The sequence below is a fragment of the Nuphar pumila genome, chromosome 12 (genome assembly GCF_984573655.1).
Source record: "Nuphar pumila chromosome 12, dmNupPumi1.hap1.1, whole genome shotgun sequence".
Taxonomy (NCBI): domain Eukaryota; kingdom Viridiplantae; phylum Streptophyta; class Magnoliopsida; order Nymphaeales; family Nymphaeaceae; genus Nuphar; species Nuphar pumila.
The window spans coordinates 86,882,984-86,905,550 of NC_143260.1; the positions used below are offsets into that span (position 1 = coordinate 86,882,984).

At 39.9% G+C, this 22,567-nt stretch overlaps 1 protein-coding gene across 1 annotated transcript; it reads left to right on the forward strand.

Annotated features, from left to right (window-relative positions):
* The first annotated feature begins 140 nt into the window (after positions 1–140).
* Positions 141–7,273, forward strand: LOC149821131 (uncharacterized). The gene is made up of 3 exons (XM_089982901.1): positions 141–1,098; positions 5,906–6,346; positions 6,737–7,273. Exons 1-3 carry the CDS (start codon positions 510–512, stop codon positions 6,931–6,933), a joined length of 1,227 nt encoding a protein of 408 aa, XP_089839027.1. The 5' UTR covers positions 141–509; the 3' UTR covers positions 6,934–7,273.
* The last annotated feature ends 15,294 nt before the right edge of the window (positions 7,274–22,567 follow it).

Sequence of the window (22,567 nt, forward strand, 5' to 3'; positions counted from 1 at the left end):
TCCAACTCTTCTTCATCATCAGAACTTATTTGAATCTGGTTCAAGATTCTGTCCTACTTCTTACATTTCGGATACGGATTCATACGGGTCTGTATCCGATCCATTTGCATACAAAGGATAGTTTTGTAAAGTGAACCCATGCCCCAAACCCGGGGAAAAGGTACCCCACAACCGCTGAAACAGTTTTCACAACTTCTGCCTCCACCACCCCCTCTGTCTCGAGAGAGAGAGAGAGACCTCCCTCTTTCTCTCAATCTCATATTAGAGAGAAGAGATCTAGAAATTGTTTCCACCTCTCTCTCTCTCTCAATAGTAGGATTTTTCATGATACCCATCTCTGTTTCGGGGATACCATCTTCCACTCCATTACGAAAACTTCATTCTCTGGTATTCCTTTGTATCCTTTCCTAAGAAAGGAAGATTTGAGTTATAAACACACGGCAAAGCGATTCCCATTCTCTCTCTCTCTCTCTCTCCATCTTTGTTTCTGTTGAGGGAATGATATAAAGATGCCTACGTTCACAACTATTGCTCTGGAGAATCTGCTGGAGCCCAACGTCTCTCGGCCTACCAAGCCGAGAGGCTCGAAACCCGCCTCCCAAAATCGGTTCCCGCAAAAGATCGTGCGAAAAAGCTCGAGTTATCACGAGAAGAGACCCCAAGACCTCTACTTCTCCCCTGCGCTGTACACCACGCCTGAGCCCACCCCAATTCCCGACTCCCCCTCTTCCTTCGTGCCATCGCCCTATGTCGTAAACTACAAGCGCCGCGAGCCCCGCCCGCAGAAGGCCAATGGCCCGGTTCGGGAAATGGAAGGGCCAGCGGGTTCTGGCGGGGAGTTTGTTCTAAGCGAATCAGCTAATCACGATTCGGAGTCAATGGAGGAGGCTGGTTCTGAGGTTTTGAGGATGGATGGTGATGGTGGTATCGATAATTTATCGAGAAATGTCAAGATTTGTGGGGAAGAAGGTCAGGAAATTGGTGTTTTTTCGGATAACGGGTTGAGAGATGTCATTATCAATAGATGGAAGGAGATGGAGGATGAAGGTGGGGACTCACCATTTGCCTCTCAAAGCGAGTTCTTTGATGCCACCGAGGGTACTCCCGCTCTTCTGATTTTTCTCCTGCTAATAACATCAATGTTTTGTCTTCATTTATTTTGGTTATGTTAATTAAATGGGAATCATAAAATTATTAATACACATGAAATTATGGTGTTTGATTGATTACGTTGTTTAATTCCTAAATTGTGTTGTATGCTTTGAAGATTTAATGTGCTCTCTAGCAAATTGTTGTTATTTTTGTCTAGAAATCTCTTCCAGAAGTTCTTTTTCTTTCCCCTTTTTCGTGTTTTAAATTATGATAAACTATTCATTTCCTGAAACGTAGAAATCGGATCAGTACGAATTGGCGCACATAGAGTTGGAATCCGTTGCTACCTATACCAAAAAGCTGTATATTTAATTGACCATGGAAAGCTAAGATTTTGTTTATCTGGTTCTGATGAATACAGAATTGAGCCATCAAAGCTGACACAGGTACAATTGTGTTCATATAGGAAGAATCTCCTTTAGAGAAAAGACACCTTTCTAAGCATTTGCAAATTGGTGATGTCATAGCAACTAGGCTTCCCCATAAGAAAGAGATGTTTCTTCTCCTTCTGCAGTGCTCCCTAATTGTCCCTTCAAATGTAAGATCAAATTCTTAAATCATATCTATAAGATCAAGTATATGTTCAAATTCTTAAATCATATCTATAAGATCAAGTATATGTTCAAATTAATGAAATACTGAATTCTTACATGGGAAACAGGTGTCACTTGGAATGGGTTTTATACTTTATTAGAATTTGAATCTGTGTAGCTACCTATTTTGGACTGTATACTTATTAAATGAGTTTTATTACACTGCCTTGATGAAAACAGAACTTGGAACCTCGAAGCTGGATCAAATAAGACTATTCACTTGAAGAAATCTGTAACCCTCCGAGGGATTTGTCTGTGGGGAAATAGATGGATCACTTTTATCGTCGCATCAAGGCCTCATGTTTGTTTTTTTAAAGAAAGTTAATTTAAAGGGTACATAATGCATTTCCCATTTACATTTCAATGGCCGATCTACATGAACTATAGCACCGTGATTCTACTATTCACAAGAAGAATCCTAGGTCCAACATTTTGTTGGCAATAAAATATTTTGAGCTGGAGTTCGGTAAATACAAAAATGTGCCACTAAAATTAGTTCAAAAGTTGGAATCTTCTAGGGAACATTCTCATGCTGCAAAAATTGTGCTGCTGGTAACGCTTTTGTGGATGTGGCATTTCTGCACATGACTGGGGCTGTTAACAATGGTGCATTCAATGGAGATCCTACCACTTTCTGGGATGCAAATGCACCCATAAGAACTCCACATACATCTGTTAAGTAAAGACTTTCAACAAAATACTGTTCTATTAAAGATCTTCTATCACCGAACCTAGTTGGTTGAGACCAAGGCCAAAGCTTGCACTCATTTAAATTCACTTGTTTGAGTAATTTCTTAGTTTTGAAAGCTATTAAAAGTGCAAGAAAAGTTTGATCCATCCAAGTCTTGAACCTAGATTGAATCTAATTCTGTGCATAATGTTGGATTAAATTGAGAATATATTTAGACCAAATTGTCAAAGGATCCATCCAAACTGTGTTAGCCTAAGTGTCTACTTTGCAGAATATAACTATAATATACTAGTTACTTGGACCTAAGGTTTGTCATAAACTGAGCTTGGGCTGTTCTTGCTTCAATCAATGCAGCCTCAACCAGGCCTGAACTCCACCTTGGCTCAAGCTAAGCTTGAACACTACGGTTCAAGCTCATCTTGGTTGAGCTTGAGTCAAGGTTTAAATTTAATACAATACAACCTTTTTTTTCTTTTAAGTTGAGAAGATGCAGGAAAAGTGGGAATTGAACCTGCCACCTTTTGCTTTGAGAGTGAAGAGCCTAATTGTTGGAGTAAATAAAATTGTCCAACATGTTATACATATATTTTAAGAAAAGAATAAACAAGCTTTATTGAGCTTTAATGAACCTAATCTCAAGCTCAAGCTTTGCTTGCTTGCTTGAGCTAAGCTCATAGCTGTGTTTTCCCCAGTGAAATTAGAAATTTCATAAAAATGGTTGTATTGCAGTATCCACAGCTGTATCCATGCTACATATCTCAGGGGTAAGATCTAATTATTCTAGCTTTTGATGATTCAATTTATGCATAGCAAAGTGTGTAATGAAAGAGCAAAAAATAAAAATAGATGCCTCTTATGGGCTTGAAAGAACACAATGACCACTTATGGTACAAAACTCATACACAAGCCACTTATGGACTTGAATCACAAGTAAAGATAATGAATATTATTCAAAGATTGGGTGCTTGAAAAAGAAATACCCATCTAAGGGGAAGCACCCCTATATATACACAAAGGAGAGCCAATATAGCTGTTGGGAATGGGATCTCCCAACAACTATATTTGGGAAATGACAATATTGTCCATTACAAAAACAGGAATTTACAAAACAGAAAAAAATAAAGGAAACAAAAATTATACAAAGACACTAGTGCCCCTCGTGGGCATAGCCTATACAGTGAAAAGATTGAAATACCCTATTGGGTATTACCTATTACAATGATATGAACATATGTATCATATATATATTTATATGTATATACATATATGATCATATATATATATATATATATATATATATATATATATATATATATATGAAACAACTTAACAAAGTGTACATAGAAGCTACAACATTCATCATTCATGTGGAATTGCACCAAAACAAGTCAACAGAAGAACAGAAACTACATAATGATAAGGATAAAAACATTGCTTCCTTGCTTCAATATCAATGAACAGCTTCAAAAACAATGATTCAGCATAAATTCAATCATGTTTGAGAGTGTAATCATCCAACATTTTTGTTCAGAACCTCTATTGAATTTTATGTATGTCCAGATTTCAGCGCCCAGTATATTGAATTCTGTACCTTGCAGTTTGCAAACCTTTTCCATGATATGCGGAGTTGTAAACTTAAACACAATACCAGATTATATGCACCTTATAAAAGGCTCCTGCGCTTACATGCTTGTCATGGTAGTAGCTATTTGTAATCTGCCAAAGTACTATGCTTAATGATACCACAATATAGGGGTTAGGAAGGTCAGATTTAAGGTGAAGAAAACATACCATAACACAGACCCCCAGAGCTGTAGTTCTACATATAGCTAGAAAATCCATCTAACATTAAGTAGTTAGCCATTGACATCCATTGACAGGAGGGTCACACAAACTTCTCTTTAGAACATCCAATGTTGGGAAGGTGGTGGTGAGTTTTATCATGCTGAATGTTGCCTGCAGCTGAGTTAGCTCAAGCTGTAACATTAGTCATTCTGTACTAGCTTTAAACCATTTACTGATTGTCGAAGACTTGGATAATGAATGATACCAAACATGAGGGACATCTACATACTCTAGCACATATTATAGGAATATTTGAAAGATAAAGGCCATGCTGTGCTGGCACACATACTTCCTATGTCACAGGGATACTCTAGTATGGGCTTGTGTCATGCCCAACTTATATACTATTCTTAATTAAAGCTGCAAAAATTGTGTCACAAGTCCTTTTAGCCATGTCCATGTGACAGCACACTACATTGCTAGCTATCCAAAATAGATAAAGTGGAAACAATGCATTTGGAATAGGGCTGCATAATGAGGTGAGCACGGGAGTCAAATGGAGCATTTATGTGACACAGCCCCTGAGATGTTTGTAGCCTATTTAGTATTTACTATCCTTGTAGGTAGTAGCTAATTTGTAACAACCATTCGAAAAGTCAACAACCTATTTTGCGGTAAGATAATCAGAGATGAAACCTATTCTGAATAAATAGATTGGATTTCACTATTTATAATACTGAGTATGCCATGCTGAACATAGGGATGCAAATGGGTCGGATCCAGGATGGAAGTTTTGCAATTTTTGTTCCAAATTTGATTCCAATCCGAATCATTGTCACAAATATCGTTATCAGGAATTTCTCAGGAGATTTTGAAAAAACTTGTTTTTCTCATGAAAATCTTGCAAAAATATCAGCATGTAAAAATTATTATAAATAATATATAAGAACAAAAATACTAGTAAAAGATTATCATAAATATACAACAAATGATATGGGTGAAAAAGAAATTTACTTGAACATGTTAATATGGATGCATGATATGGATGAATAAAGGCTTTACTTTAATATAAATGCAAGCATATCCTAAAGCTAACGGTCTTGAAGCATAGGGTATTGCACAAACTCTATAAAATAGTCCCATATTGATGAGGTGGAGGGAGGCAGCCCCCTTCCACCTCTATTTAAGAGGCTGTATCTCTTCGGTTTAGACACTCTGAATTTCAAAGCCCATTCATGTGCTTACTGGATGGGTAACAGGCTTTTCCTAGGCCACGTGGGCATCACTTTATGAAAGAGTAAATCTCTTTTAAAAGGTAGGAAAAGGGCTGTTGTAACTGCAGTATGATCGCAGTAATCTTGCGATATTATCGCGATAATCTTGTGAGATTTTGACAATCTCGCGATTTTCTTGTGAATATTTTGTGTTTTAATGTATTTAAAATATTGCAAGATTTTCAAAATCTTGGTGATATTTGCTACTATGATCTAAATCTCCATGTATTTAGCTGCTCCAGTTCCTAATCTAGTGCATGTCTAGGGTTAAACTTCGCTTTGTCAAGCATCTTGATGAATGGTCATAAATCCTAGAGTTAAATCTTTTTCACTCCCAATTGCTTGATCAATGTTTCTATAATATAATCTTCTCACTTTTTGCTTTCATATTTGTTTATGTGGCTTGATAGAATTTTTGCATGATGGCTCACCCTCTCAACGATCCCCTTTCTTTCGTTCTGGTCTGCAAGCTGAAATTGATGTTCTTAAGATGGATCTGTTATTGGAAATTGAGAGACGGATGAAAGCAGAAGAAGCTGTTCAGCACATGCATGCTGTGTGGGAAAGGATTGCCAAGCAGTTGTCTCAAGTAGGTTTATCATTCCCTATGATTGATAAATCCGGCAATTTAATTGAAGAGAGTGATGGCGCTGAACTGCTGTCCCATGAGGTTGCTGTTGCAAGGCTTGTGGCTGAGGCTGTTGGTAGGGGTAATGCTCGTGCTGAAGCTGAGGCAGCAGCAGAGGCTATTATTAATGCAAAAAATGTTGAAATCGCGAGGCTTCGTGATAAACTGCAGTACTGTGAAGCTGTAAATCATGAAATGACTCAAAGAAATTTGGAAAACTTTGGTATGTTTTGCATTACTATTGCTCTCTCTCGTTTCCTTATTTCTGACAGCTTCGTATTCATAAAAAGTAGGTTTAGGAACACTGACTGGAAAAGAAAATGTGGAGATTATTATCTCAACAAATGAAAGAGAAGAAAAATCTCTCAAGCTTGTTTCTCATCCACGTATGCATGTCTGTGTATTCATGCGTAACCTGTTTGTTAAATGTTCAAATTTCTATTTGTACTTGATTTGTTAGCGTGTTTGGAATGTGTTCATGTAAATTTTGCTTTTCTGTCCAAGTAACCATTCCCGTATGGTTCCCTGATATATGGTTCTTATGGACTTTGTATTAGTTGACTGGGTAAGTGCTTCTGGTCCGTGCTAATGCCCTTTTCATGTCTTTCTGCAGAGGCATCTCGCAGTCTCCGGCAGAGGAGGAAGATGAGAAAGAGGTTGGTTTGGGGTTGTGTTGGATTGTCATTTGCCATTGGAGCTTGCTTCTTAACCTATTCATCTCTCCCTCATGCGGCCACAAAGCCATCGGCAGCTAGCAGTAGCTTCTCCAATACGGGCACAAGCAAGCCTGAGTCCAAGGGCCATCCTTAGCTGACTACCTGCTCCTCCAACTTTCAGGTTCTTTGATCAGTTTATACTTGTTTCTAGCCATCTAGATTTGCAGGTCAGCCAAACCGCTGCTTTAAAATGCTAACATATAAGCAGCAATCATCAAATCAATCTAAGCCAACTTGGAAAATTGGCGCGTATACCTGTCTATTGGTGGTTCATTGCAGGAAGGAATAAGTTGGTCAAGTGACTCCGAACCGGCGAGTCGGCGAGTCGCTAAGTGCCACTTTTGCAGGTTTTGTCTGTACTAATGGTCCTTACAGAGGGAAAAAAAAAGAAAGGAACATAATTCTTTTTCTAATAAATCTTGGCTTAATGGCAAGATCTGAATTGATCACTATTTAGTTAATGGCACCCCTGTTTAATTGAGTCTCAATTTGCAGAAGATTTCTCAAGACTGATCTCTGCTGGAACAACATTTTGTAAGCAAATTTTGAAGCGACCATAACAAGTTCACCTGTCAACTGAAGAAAATATACGGAGTCCCATTTTCGCGTTTTTCCTTTTTTTTCTAGATACCTCCATCCTTACGGTTACTGAGGAAAATTTTCCACACCTATAGCGTTTGGGCTAATTCTGGAAACCTCCATCAGTTTGTTTTCAGGACCTCTGGTTTGATTCTTTAAGCAGGATGTTAGTGGTACAGGTTTAGGTTGCATATTTGGTTGTTGATTGGAATACTGTAGCTAGATCGGTAGGGTTCCATTGTGTTCTATTGAAGGTTATCCCTTCCAAAAAAAGGAAAAGGAATGGCAGGTTCTATGTACTTTGATTAGGGGTGTCAACAGGTTGGGCATTACCAAATCCGAAAATCTGACATGCTTTAATCGGATTCGGAGTCAGACAAGAGATTAATGATACCGAATCCAACTGAACACTAAATAACCAAATTCGACCCAAAATCTGCTTAAAAAGGTGATTTGGATCGGATTTGCTGTTTAAGTGCGGCTAACATTGAAGTTGTTAATGATGCACCCCTTAGAATTCGAGTTTGATGTGTCTTTTTTTATTGAAATGTATATTCCTTGTGGCACCCCTTAGAATCTGATCAGATCTCAGTTAAAAACTGAGTCTAAATCCGAATACGATGGTATAAAACTGAATCCACTCGATTTTGTAATCGGATCATATAAGTACACCATCGAAATTCCGGAAAAAAACTTACCAAATCCATTTTTAAAGCTGTTTGGGAGGATGTGCGGATTTCATAGTTACCTCTTCAGGTCACAATTTCTAAACAAACATGCAAATGTGGTATTGATTGCCTTTGATAGGTTACTAAAGGGCTTTGACTTGACCTGGTTATCTACACCTCTGTATTGGTAGTGCTTGAACTTTATCTGTTGTTAAAATCGGTTTAGTAGGTAAGCAGGTTTCTCAAAAAAAACCTCTGTATCGAAATCGTTTGTGAATAGGTACTTTTTCACTATTGGTGGACATGTGTAATTAAAAAATAAAAAGTATTTAAAAAATATAGCCCCCTTGAAATTATTAAAAAAATATTTAACAAACTGAAGTTGAAGCGACAATTGAATTGGCTAAGGACCAATTCTAACTGAATTGGTCTATTCAGGTTGATTTTGACAACATTGCGTTATAATTAGGGGTGTCAATGGGTCGGGTTTGGTTCGAACCCGTCTGAAACCAGACCCAAACCTGACTTGAGATGATGGTACCGGGTCCAGACCCAGGTCTAATCTGACCACCATAAAAGAAACCATAGCCGGATCCTATAAGGATTACATGATCCAGATCCGGTAAAATAAAATTTTTTTTTATCATTTTTACATTGAAAATTTGTGGAACTTAATCGAAACTCGGATCGAGCCTTGGTTTAGTATGAAATTTCACAAACCATACTCTTCTGACCCGGATTTTAATCAGGCCTTCTTATTTATCACCAAACCCTCACCCTATAGGGTTTGGTATATATGGGGCAGGTTTGAGTCAAACCTGACCCATTGATGGAATGCAAAGAGAAGAAAAATGGATCCCAATCCTCTTTGGATATTGATGACAAGATCATGTCGAGTTCAGAGTCATCACCTATTGATAATAGCAATTTTGATTCCACTATGGATAGTGATACTCCACCAAAAAGGTACGTTCATTGGAAGAAATTTATATTGGGTGTAAGAAGAGGAGAACAGGGGATTCAAATAATGGAAAACATTGAGGACCACTCCCTTTTGGAGTATGTTTGGACTTGATGATGTGGAATAGTCCCATATTGAAGAGTTTCAAGAATGTTGTCGGCTTTATAACCCATATGAAAGCTCTTATACTTGTTCCAAAGAACAAGGGGTTGGGATAACTAACACACACGCGCGCACGCACCCGCCATATCGGGCTGGGTTCGGGTAATTGGCCTTTTAGGGCCATATCCAATCAGAGTCCAATGACCCCTCGAATTTCGTAACGGGTCTCTTCCACGTTTTTGTAACCGTGATGTAATAATCGCAAATTTTATACAATTACCTAGAAAATTTGTGTATATACATATTTTTTTAACATGATTTGGGCCTAGGATCCGTTACCCGAATCCAAAAAGAAAAAAAATATGGGTGTAATAGCAAATAAACTGGTCGAATCCATCATTGGACCCAAGTGGATCCAACCCATGGATCCACTATTGTTCACACGACTCAGATCCACATTTTTTATTCCCCGGATCCAAATCGCTACCGGGTCCACCGTCGCGGGTCGCGGTTCGGACCCGGACCCGGCCCACACCCTGTAAAAAAAAAAAGGATACAAGGGCTGCCCGATAAAAATAAAGGGGGAAACCCCCCCGATAAGTCGCTGGTTAGGGTTCTTTTGAACCCTAACATTTGGAAATGGGAAGGGGGGGGGAGGAAGCCGAAGCCGCCGGGCTTCCTTCCTTTTTGGAAGGTCACCCACCTACAAAGGGGGACCCGAACCTCTCTCTCTCTCTCTGTTCTATTCTCTCTCTCACTCTCTTCTCTCTCTCAACCCTCGGATCAACCCCGAGCTCGGGCTTGCTGTGTGAAGCCCTGTCAAGAGACGCAACCGACCTCCTTGCGTGGCTGCCGCAACTCCTTTGCCGGAAAATGGTAGGGTCTCTCTAATTTTTTCTTCAGGTCGATCATGGATTGGGTGGGGTGTGGGTTGTCCAAAACCCAAATGGGTCGACTTGCAAGGGGGGGAAATTCTCCAATGTTGGGGTTGTCTGTCACCCCAAACCGAAAACCCCAAATTTTTAATTTGGGGGTTTCGGATTTCTGTTTTTAGGGATCGAGCATGTGTGTGTGGGGGGGGGGGGTTCGGGAAATAAAATGAGGGGACTTCAAATGGGATTTTTGCTGAGTCCTGTTAAGGGATTCACGAACCTCTAAATAGCTGTACCTGTTCTTTATTTTTTGGAGTATCTTGCGATTTTCTGCAGTATGGGTCATGGTTGGGTACACTGCTGGGACCCAAACCAATATGACGATTACGTAGTTGTCGAGTATATGAATTTTTGTTAATTTTTTTAGTTTGATTTCATGTTAAATTGAACGTGTTGAAATCTTTTGTTTTGTTTAGTTAACTGTTAATCTATCCAGATATTGATGAGTGGTATGCCTGCTAACATTTAGGACTTGGTAAGTTGATACTGTAAGCTGACGTGACAAAAAGTGTTATAGGTAGTCTGTTCTCAAATCGGTTTTATACCATTTGACAGGGAAGTGACTTCGCTTACTGTTAGCAAGTCTGGTTAGCTGTTGATGGCTATTTCACATTCACTGCATATATCAGACTCTGCTTGTTTTTTTTAGATGATTCTGGTTCTTAATATCCCTTATACTAACATGTTATGTTTCCAAACCCATAAAGTTTAAGGTACGGTTTCACAGGTTACTATTAAGTATATTGTTGTACCACTATTAAGGGTTCTATCTTGCAAATAACCTGTGGAATAAATATATAGAATAGTATGCTGATTCTTAAACACGTAGATTAGTATGTAACCAGGTCACATATCACTCACACACTTAAATACAGGGCTGTTTCGAGTAATTGAATTAAGTGTGGTTTGGTTTTTCATACACTCGGTTATCAACTAAAGGATTGTATTTTTTTTATCAAGATCTGATATTTGAAGGCAAAATGCTTGGAAACTCATGAATTAGTTCTGTACATATTTTTAAAGATTTCATGAATTGTTTTGGTGCAACTTTATTTAAGCATTATATGAAAGGTTGATGTGTGGCATGCCTAGGACCTGTATGCATAACTTTGGTTAACTTATATTAGGTTGCAATATGTTGATCAATAGGTTGTAACATTTGAAAAGTAGCCTTAACTGAGCAGCTTATCATTTTGAAGAAAACTACTTGTAATGGATACATATACATTGTTTGTTTTACCCCAATTTTATGCTCATGGCAAAATTTGCATGCTGAATGGTGATAACCAACAGGCCCAATTACTATAGTTGGACTGTGACCTAATCAATCCAAAACCCCTTGTACCTGTTGGAGGAAAATGTTAAAACTAAATTCTTGCACATGTTGGATTCAAAAGTTATAGGCCTAGATAGGCTAGGTGAGTTGTTTCAGAAGTACTCCATTAGCTAGTACTCCATTAGCTGTTGTGTATATGCACCATGCTCAATCGTCTAAAAGGGACTATACCCATTATATTGGAACATAACACAAAATGGTTTGGATGAACTACAACTAGTGTCATATGGGAAACCCAGCCTAATGGGCAATATGGGTTGAATACCCGGTACGGTTACTAGACTATTAGCTTGTATGCTATGGCAATAAAACTGATGAAAAACTTAATATTAAAGGTTGTGCGCCCGACTGGTTTAAAGGCACCGAGGGCCTTGGTGCTTGATGGTTTAAAGACACCGAAACATTATGAATAATAATCAAAACACTAGTAAGGAACTTAAATTTAATTTCTGTGCTTGACTGGTTTAAAGGCACCGGAGCACTTTGAGTGGGTTTAAGCAATCAATATGGAAAAGGGAATTGGATGGTTTATTCACCTTGGTAACTAAACTAAGGATGAGTATTCTACTGCCGTGGTAGTAGAAGGAAGTCGGGGAAAATCCCTGTACTTCGGGAAATAAATTTAAACAAAAAGAGTAACCCACTCAGTTTCAGGCTTACCTTGGAGAGGGTAGATGGTACAAAACTCTGGGGACATGTGTTTTGTTTCGAGCGTAAAGCGACTCGTTGGTCCCAGTCCTCAGAGTCGGGGGACCCGGACTACCAATTGTGTCCTAGGTGGTAGTTCCATCTTCTTCTGCAGAAGTTAGGGATGCATCCTGTTTTGGTTTTGGCCTTTGGGAGTTTCTCTCGGTCACTGGTCGCTCCCTTGGGATTTCAGTCACAGTTAGAATGTTCGGGTTAATAAAACAAGTCTGAATAATATACCCCCGAACATTCTCTTCTGTGATGGTTGCCTTGGCCCGTGTGTACCCGCGGGATAAGAAAAGATAAACATTAACTAGAACAGTTAGGTATCACTATGTTGGAGTCACTAAAGAGACAATTGCTTACTCTTTCATCATGCTTTATATTTGGTGCTTATGATGAAACGACATCCTAAATTGTGTATTTATTGGTTAATTGAATTCATATTATGGATGTTATTCATGTTAGTGTAAGTTCTGCTTTAATTGTTTAATACATTGCTTAATTGTTGTAGTTGCATAAAAATGCTTTTTGTGCTTAAGTATAACTGTTACATAATCTACCTTTCTATTCAGATATATGTCTATGATTGCTATTGCATCGAATTCCTTATGTGTTTATGTTTAGACTGAAATTCAAACACGCCACCCACATCACACTTGACACATGATCTACTTGCAAGAATAATTACAGTTTTCCTACTTAGACGTGGTAGTCTAATTCCTATAATTTTTATTATTTTCAGGCACAAAGTAGTCCATGAGCGGAACGGGATGAGGCGCAGACCAGGACTGGATCTATTTGTTCCCTGGCGATCCTAATTGCTTTTTGATTGAAATTTTTGTTTTAAGACTGAGGATGTGATAAACTCTGTTTGGATTCTATGATTATTGAAATAAGAATAAAGGTGGGGTTTGCTTTTACTTTCCTGTATCGTTCTGAAATGCTTAACCCTGTCATCATTTGTTGTTCCGCTTTTAAAAAAAAAAAAAATCCTCAAAAAAATCTGGGTTAAAATTTCGGGGCGTTACAGTTATGGTATCAGAGCCTGGGAACAATAAATCAAAGTTCACGATCATGCCACATCCTGAGACCGCTCTGTGAGTATATTTTATTTATTTTAGTAGCCATGATAATTACATTGTTTCTCCTATACAAGTATAAATATATACCTGTAATGACTTTTGAAACACTATAATGCAAAGATAGTAAAACTGTGTGTATTGAAATGGTTATTAGATGTACCGTCGATCCCAAGCTAGTTCGAGCACGACGAACGAATGGCAGGACCAAAGGGGTTTCATGATGGAAACTCTTGGTAATCTGGCTCAAACCATGGACACCCAAATGCGCCACCAGGCGGAGTTAGCTGCAGCCATAAGTGAAAGGCATAATACGAGCACAATCACGTATGAGAAATTCTTGAAGTTAAACCCGCCTACCTTCTCAGGCAAGGTTGATCCTGAACTAGCCGAGAGTTGGATTGCAGAGACAGAACGAGCTTTTCGGGTTCTGTCTGTTCCCGAGGATAAGCAAACGGACTTCGGCACTTACCGCTTGACGGAAGATGCACAGAAATGGTGGGACACAACCCGAACCATCCACTTTGTCGGAGTGGATACTATTCCTTGGGAAGATTTCAAGCAGACATTTTTAGAGACATATTTCCCCCAGTACGCTCGTGATCAGAAGCATCAGGAGTTCTTGGAGCTTACTCAAGGAAACATAAATTTGGTGGAATACACTACCAAATTTCGGACCTTGGAGCGTTATTGCCCAAATTTGTTCGTGAATGATAAAGCCAGAGCAACTAGGTATGTGCGCGGACTCAAGGACGGATTACGACCACGAGTGATGATAAATCTGCCGCCGACTCTCGCACAAGCCATTGAAGTGGCTACTATGTTGAATGAAGAATGGGAGCGATCAAGGAAGAGTCAAAAGGACACACCGGGAAAACGGGGAGCCGGTCCGCCGCAGCACCACGGTGGCAAGAAGTACCAGCCACCTTACAAGAAGCAAAAGTACAATGGTGGAAATCGTCCTCCGCAGCAACAAAGACAAAATCGGGTGTGCCAGAAGTGCAACCGGTCCCACTACAGACAACCTTGCCCTAGAGACACAGAAGCATGTCTCTACTGTGGAAAGATGGGTCATTATGCCCGTCAGTGCCACAAGAAGATGGCGGATATGCAGAAACGTAATACCGGGGGAGGACAGCAACATCAACCATCTCAGCCGCAGCAAACACCACAGCAAAATGCACAGAAGAGGGTGCCGGGACGAGTATATGTCACCACTGCGGAAGAGTTGGAGAAAGAAAATCTGGTACAAGGTACTGTATTTGTCAATGGCTGTGCTGCACTTGTTCTATTTGACTGTGGTGCTACACATTCGTTCATATCCGTAGAATTTGCAAAATTACTTGGTGCACATACTGAATCTCTGAAACATGAATTATATGTGTACAATCCGATAGGATATAATTCGATATGTGTAAACTACATCCCTGATGTCATAATTGTACTTGAAGGGCAGAACTTACCTGCTGACCTAATCTTGCTCGATATGACTGAATATGATGTCATTTTGGGGATGGATTGGTTATATGAACATTATGCCAACGTTCTCTGTCGACAAGGGAAAGTGGTTTCGTCCCGACCAGGATTGCCAAAGGTTGAGTTTCGACTCTCTAGACCTACAGTGAAGGGCCGAATTGTATCGATATTAAAGGTTCAGAAGTATATGCGACAGGGGTGCCGAGCATTCCTAGTAAATGTATTCTCCTGCGAGTCGAAAGTCACACCATTAGAAGAACTTGAAGTGGTTTGTGAATTCCCGGAAGTGTTTCCGGATGAGTTGCCTGGACTACCTCCACAGCGTGAGGTGGATTTTCATATCGAGTTGGTGCCTGGGACGGCACCGATCTCGAAAGCGCCTTATCGTATGGCCCCAGTAGAGTTGGAGGAGCTGAAGAAACAACTCCAGGAGTTGATGGAGCAAGGTTTCATTAGACCGAGCGTATCACCATGGGGAGCACCAGTTCTTTTTGTGAAAAAGAAAGATGGTTCTATGAGGCTGTGTATAGACTATCGGATGTTGAATCAAGCGACCGTCAAAAATAAGTATCCCCTACCTCGTATTGAAGACTTGTTCGACCAATTGCAAAAGGCTAAAGTGTTTTCAAAAATTGATCTTAGATCTGGTTATCACCAACTTCGGATCAAGGACGATGATATTCCTAAGACAGCCTTTAGAACAAGGTACGGTCACTACGAGTTCGTAGTTATGCCATTCGGACTGACAAATGCTCCTGCAGCATTCATGGACTTGATGAATCGAGTATTCAAAGCATACTTGGATACGTTTGTAATTGTCTTTATTGATGATATACTCATATACTTAGAAAGCATAGAGCAACATCGTGAACATTTGAGGATCGTATTGGGGACTCTCAAGGAACACCAGTTGTTCGCCAAATTCTCCAAGTGCGAATTCTGGCTCGAGAAGGTCATGTTCTTGGGTCATGTCATATCGCGAGACGGAGTCGCTGTAGACCCGGCTAAGGTTGAAGCTGTATTAAATTGGGGTCAACCGAAGAATATCAGTGATATCAGGAGTTTTCTGGGATTAGCAGGTTATTATAGAAGATTCATTCAGGACTTTTCACGGATTGCTATGCCCATGACCAAGCTCCTGAGGAAAGGAATCAAGTTCGAATGGACGGATAAGTGTGAGGAGAGTTTCCAAATCTTAAAGAAGAAGCTTACCACCGCACCAGTGTTGGCTTTACCTTCAGGTCATGGTGGTTTTGTGGTCTACTCCGACGCATCAGGTACTGGGTTGAGATGTGTTTTAATGCAAAATGGTAAGGTGATAGCTTATGCCTCTCGCCAATTAAAGACTCATGAACGAAACTACCCAACTCATGATCTCGAATTGGCAGCCGTGGTGTTCGCGTTGAAAATATGGCGACATTACCTGTATGGGGAACAATTCGAGGTATTTACTGATCACAAAAGTCTCAAGTACCTGTTTTCCCAGAAAGAGTTGAACATGCGACAACGACGATGGTTGGAGTTTATAAAGGATTACGATTTTACCATTTCCTATCACCCAGGAAAGGCAAATGTGGTAGCTGACTCTCTCAGTCGCAAAGCTGGTTGCAGTTTGTCCAGTCTATTGACAAAAGGGTAGAATTTGGTGGAGGAATTCATGGATTGGAAACCGTTTTCAGATGTCGTGGGGAGTATCAAGTTATCTAATTTATCTGCTCATTCGAAGATCCTTACAAAGATTATTGAAGGTCAAAAAGAGGATCCCCAATATGAGAAATTGAAGTCACTAGCCCAACAAGAGAAGTCACATTTCTCACTCAAGGAAGATGACAGTATTTGGATGAAAAAGCGACTTTGGGTCCCTAGTGATCCCAAGTTGAAGGAAGAACTATTGGGGGAAGCACATAGGTCCAAATACACCATACACCCAGGAGGCACGAAAATGTTTAAAGATTTACAACGTGGGTATTGGTGGAATGGAATGAAGCGTGAGGTCGCAAGTTATGTCTCAAAGTGTTTGACTTGTCAGCAAGTCAAGGTAGAACATCAGAAACCTGGTGGAATGATGCAGCAAATGGAGATTCCATAGTGGAAATGGGAAGAAATCACCATGGACTTCGTGGTGGGCTTGCCCAAAACACGGAAACAACATGACGCTATATGGGTAATAGTGGATCGACTAACCAAATCGGCTCACTTTCTACCCATACGAATAAATCAATCCCTTGAGAGCTTAGCAGACTTATACATCAGAGAGGTTGTTCGACTGCATGGAGTACCAGTTTCTATTATCTCAGATCGAGATCCTCGATTTACTTCATGATTTTGGGGTCAGTTGCAATAGGCCTTAGGTACAAAACTGAAGCCGAGTACTGCTTTTCATCCCCAGACTGACGGACAATCAGAGAGGACTATCCAGACACTAGAAGATATGCTGCGAGCATGTATGCTGGATTGGAAGGGGGAGTGGGACAAGCATGTTATTTTAGCCGAATATGCTTACAATAACAGTTACCATGCGAGTATCGGCATGGCTCCTTTCGAAGCTCTGTATGGAAGACCATGTAGATCACCTGTGTATTGGGATGAAATTGGTGAACGGTCGGTAGAATCACCAATCGTGTTACAACATTATACCCAACAGATCAAAATGATAAGAGATAGACTGCTCACAGCCCAGAGTCGACAAAAGAGTTATGCAGATCAAAGGCGCAAGGAACTCACTTTTGATGTGGGGGATCGAGTCTTTGTAAAGGTATCACCCACCAAAAGTGTGTTTCGTTTTGGTAAGAAAGGAAAATTGAGTCCCAGATATGTCGGACCTTTTGAGATTTTGGAACGGATTGGAGAAACGGCCTATCGTATAGCCCTACCTCCTCAGTATGCTCAGATACATAACGTATTCCATGTATCTATGTTAAGAAAATATCTTCAAGATCCGTCGCATGTCATCCAGTATGAGGACGTAGATATAAGGGAAGACCTAACAATAGAAGAAAAACCAGTGGAAATATTGGAACGAAGCGAGCGAGTCTTGAGATCAAAGACCATTCCTCTCGTCAAGGTGAGATGGCAACACCATGGCATCGATGAAAGCACGTGGGAACCAGAGGCTAATATGCGAGAAAAATACCCCAAGCTGTTCGAGTAAGCACTTACAGGTAAATTTCGAGGACGAAATTCTTTTTAGGAAGAAAGGATGTAATAATCGCAAATTTTATACAATTACCTAGAAAATTTGTGTATATACATATTTTTTTAACATGATTTGGGCCTAGGATCCGTTACCCGAATCCAAAAAGAAAAAAAATATGGGTGTAATAGCAAATAAACTGGTCGAATCCATCATTGGACCCAAGTGGATCCAACCCATGGATCCACTATTGTTCACACGACTCAGATCCACATTTTTTATTCCCCGGATCCAAATCGCTACCGGGTCCACCGTCGCGGGTCGCGGTTCGGACCCGGACCCGGCCCACACCCTGTAAAAAAAAAGGATACAAGGGCTGCCCGATAAAAATAAAGGGGGAAACCCCCCCGATAAGTCGCTGGTTAGGGTTCTTTTGAACCCTAACATTTGGAAATGGGAAGGGGGGGGAGGAAGCCGAAGCCGTCGGGCTTCCTTCCTTTTTGGAAGGTCACCCACCTACAAAGGGGGACCCGAACCTCTCTCTCTCTCTCTGTTCTATTCTCTCTCTCACTCTCTTCTCTCTCTCAACCCTCGGATCAACCCCGAGCTCGGGCCTGCTGTGTGAAGCCCTGTCAAGAGACGCAACCGACCTCCTTGCGTGGCTGCCGCAACTCCTTTGCCGGAAAATGGTAGGGTCTCTCTAATTTTTTCTTCAGGTCGATCATGGATTGGGTGGGGTGTGGGTTGTCCAAAACCCAAATGGGTCGACTTGCAAGGGGGGGAAATTCTCCAATGTTGGGGTTGTCTGTCACCCCAAACCGAAAACCCCAAATTTTTAATTTGGGGGTTTCGGATTTCTGTTTTTAGGGATCGAGCATGTGTGTGTGTGGGGGGGGGGGGTTCGGGAAATAAAATGAGGGGACTTCAAATGGGATTTTTGCTGAGTCCTGTTAAGGGATTCACGAACCTCTAAATAGCTGTACCTGTTCTTTATTTTTTGGAGTATCTTGCGATTTTCTGCAGTATGGGTCATGGTTGGGTACACTGCTGGGACCCAAACCAATATGACGATTACGTAGTTGTCGAGTATATGAATTTCTGTTAATTTTTTTTAGTTTGATTTCATGTTAAATTGAACGTGTTGAAATCTTTTGTTTTGTTTAGTTAACTGTTAATCTATCCAGATATTGATGAGTGGTATGCCTGCTAACATTTAGGACTTGGTAAGTTGATACTGTAAGCTGACGTGACAAAAAGTGTTATAGGTAGTCTGTTCTCAAATCGGTTTTATACCATTTGACAGGGAAGTGACTTCGCTTACTGTTAGCAAGTCTGGTTAGCTGTTGATGGCTATTTCACATTCACTCCATATATCAGACTCTGCTTGTTTTTTTTAGATGATTCTGGTTCTTAAAATCCCTTATACTAACATGTTATGTTTCCAAACCCATAAAGTTTAAGGTACGGTTTCACAGGTTACTATTAAGTATATTGTTGTACCACTATTAAGGGTTCTATCTTGCAAATAACCTGTGGAATAAATATATAGAATAGTATGCTGATTCTTAAACACGTAGATTAGTATGTAACCAGGTCACATATCACTCACACACTTAAATACAGGGCTGTTTCGAGTAATTGAATTAAGTGTGGTTTGGTTTTTCATACACTCGGTTATCAACTAAAGGATTGTATTTTTTTATCAAGATCTGATATTTGAAGGCAAAATGCTTGAAAACTCATGAATTAGTTCTGTACATATTTTTAAAGATTTCATGAATTGTTTTGGTGCAACTTTATTTAAGCATTATATGAAAGGTTGATGTGTGGCATGCCTAGGACCTGTATGCATAACTTTGGTTAACTTATATTAGGTTGCAATATGTTGATCAATAGGTTGTAACATATGAAAAGTAGCCTTAACTGAGCAGCTTATCATTTTGAAGAAAACTACTTGTAATGGATACATATACATTGTTTGTTTTACCCCAATTTTATGCTCATGGCAAAATTTGCATGCTGAATGGTGATAACCAACAGGCCCAATTACTATAGTTGGACTGTGACCTAATCAATCCAAAACCCCTTGTACCTGTTGGAGGAAAATGTTAAAACTGAATTCTTGCACATGTTGGATTCAAAAGTTATAGGCCTAGATAGGCTAGGTGAGTTGTTTCAGCAGTACTCCATTAGCTAGTACTCCATTAGCTGTTGTGTATATGCACCATGCTCAATCGTCTAAAAGGGACTATACCCATTATATTGGAACATAACACAAAATGGTTTGGATGAACTACAACTAGTGTCATATGGGAAACCCAGCCTAATGGGCAATATGGGTTGAATACCCGGTACGGTTACTAGACTATTAGCTTGTATGCTATGGCAATAAAACTGATGAAAAACTTAATATTAAAGGTTGTGCGCCCGACTGGTTTAAAGGCACCGAGGGCCTTGGTGCTTGATGGTTTAAAGACACCGAAACATTATGAATAATAATCAAAACACTAGTAAGGAACTTAAATTTAATTTCTGTGCTTGACTGGTTTAAAGGCACCGGAGCACTTTGAGTGGGTTTAAGCAATCAATATGGAAAAGGGAATTGGATGGTTTATTCACCTTGGTAACTAAACTAAGGATGAGTATTCTACTGCCGTGGTAGTAGAAGGAAGTCGGGGAAAAGCCCTGTACTTCGGGAAATAAATTTAAACAAAAAGAGTAACCCACTCAGTTCCAGGCTTACCTTGGAGTGGGTAGATGGTACAAAACTCTGGGGACATGTGTTTTGTTTCGAGCGTAAAGCGACTCGTTGGTCCCAGTCCTCAGAGTCGGGGGACCCGGACTACCAATTGTGTCCTAGGTGGTAGTTCCATGTTCTTCTGCAGAAGTTAGGGATGCATCCTGTTTTGGTTTTGGCCTTTGGGAGTTTCTCTCGGTCACTGGCCGCTCCCTTGGGATTTCAGTCACAGTTAGAATGTTCGGGTTAATAAAACAAGCCTGAATAATATACCCCCGGACATTCTCTTCTGTGATGGTTGCCTTGGCCCGTGTGTACCCGCGGGATAAGAAAAGATAAACATTAACTAGAACATTTCGGTATCACTGTGTTGGAGTCACTAAATAGACAATTGCTTACTCTTTCATCATGCTTTATATTCGGTGCTTATGATGAAACGACATCCTAAATTGTGTATTTATTGGTTAATTGAATTCATATTATGGATGTTATTCATGTTAGTGTAAGTTCTGCTTTAATTGTTTAATACATTGCTTAATTGTTGTAGTTGCATAAAAATGCTTTTTGTGCTTAAGTATAACTGTTACATAATCTACCTTTCTATTCAGATATATGTCTATGATTGCTATTGCATCGAATTCCTTATGTGTTTATGTTTAGACTGAAATTCAAACACGCCACCCACATCACACTTGACACATGATCTACTTGCAAGAATAATTACAGTTTTCCTACTTAGACGTGGTAGTCTAATTCCTATAATTTTTATTATTTTCAGGCACAGAGTAGTCCATAAGCGGAACGGGATGAGGCGCAGACCAGGACTGGATCTATTTGTTCCCTGGCGATCCTAATTGCTTTTTGATTGAAATTTTTGTTTTAAGACTGAGGATGTGATAAACTCTGTTTGGATTCTATGATTATTGAAATAAGAATAAAAGGTGGGGTTTGCTTTTACTTTCCTGTATCGTTCTGAAATGCTTAACCCTGTCATCATTTGTTGTTCCGCTTTAAAAAAAAAAAAAAATCCTCAAAAAAATCTGGGTTAAAATTTCGGGGCGTTACAGTTCGTGGGTTATAAAAACGTGGTTAGGGCTGGGGTTACGAACACAGAGGAAGTCGCCCGACTCTTTGTTTCTCTCTCCTTGCTCTCTCTCGCTCTTCTGAGTTTTCCCGGAAAGGGGGTTTTTCTGTAACAATGGTCTCGCGAGGTTGTTTTCGAAAGACAATTTACCGTCGGAGTGCATCGATCCGGATCGTAGAGACTATTGTATCATGGGTGAAGGACGTCGGACCCTATTTGCACTGTATGTGGAGGCAAATCTTCTCTAAATGGAGTACTTTCGTACACCTTAGCCTATTTCATAATATTAACATGTTTCTGTTGTTTCTATTATGTTCTTTGCATCTGTTTGTTCATTTGCATGTGTCTAGATTTTGGTATATTGTGGAATTCGACATGCTTGCTCTCTGTTTATGTTTCTGTCAACTATTTATCGTGTTTATACCTATTCTGATTTATATCATGATGTTGATTGTGAAACAGTGTGATCTGAAATTTTGTACAACAGTCTTAGAGAAGATCTTAAGCATGTCGATTGCATCCGAGTTTATACCGAAAGTGGACATGTCCGGTATGCTTGAAAAATTTGTCGGTCAAAATTTCAAGTGTTGGCAATAAAGCATGAAAATCTGGTTCATGACGATAGGTCTGTTATCTGTTCTGGAACTCGAATGCCCTTCGGTTTCTGAAACTGACCCTGATCCTGCTGTGGTTAATGCTGCTATAGAGTGGAAAAAGAAGTACAATATATGACGTGGTTGCATACTGTTGGCTTTGTCCAACACTTTGTTCAATATATACTGTTCCTCGTCTACCACTGCTAAAACCTTATGGGATCAACTTGATAAGAAGTACAATACCGAAGACCAAGGTCTTGAAAAGTACTCAGTTGCCAAGTTTATGAAATATCAGATGGTAGAAGGCAAGTCGGTCACTGAACAAGCACACAAGTTTCTGTTGTTGCTCCACAGT

Bases quoted from the DNA above. Each gene is read 5' to 3' on its own strand.
- LOC149821131 (XM_089982901.1), top strand. From the start codon at position 510: ATGCCTACGTTCACAACTATTGCTCTGGAGAATCTGCTGGAGCCCAAC. The intron at 1,099-5,905 runs GTACTCCCGCTC...GTGGCTTGATAG, and splicing joins GTTCTTTGATGCCACCGAGG to AATTTTTGCATGATGGCTCA. The intron at 6,347-6,736 runs GTATGTTTTGCA...GTCTTTCTGCAG, and splicing joins AAGAAATTTGGAAAACTTTG to AGGCATCTCGCAGTCTCCGG.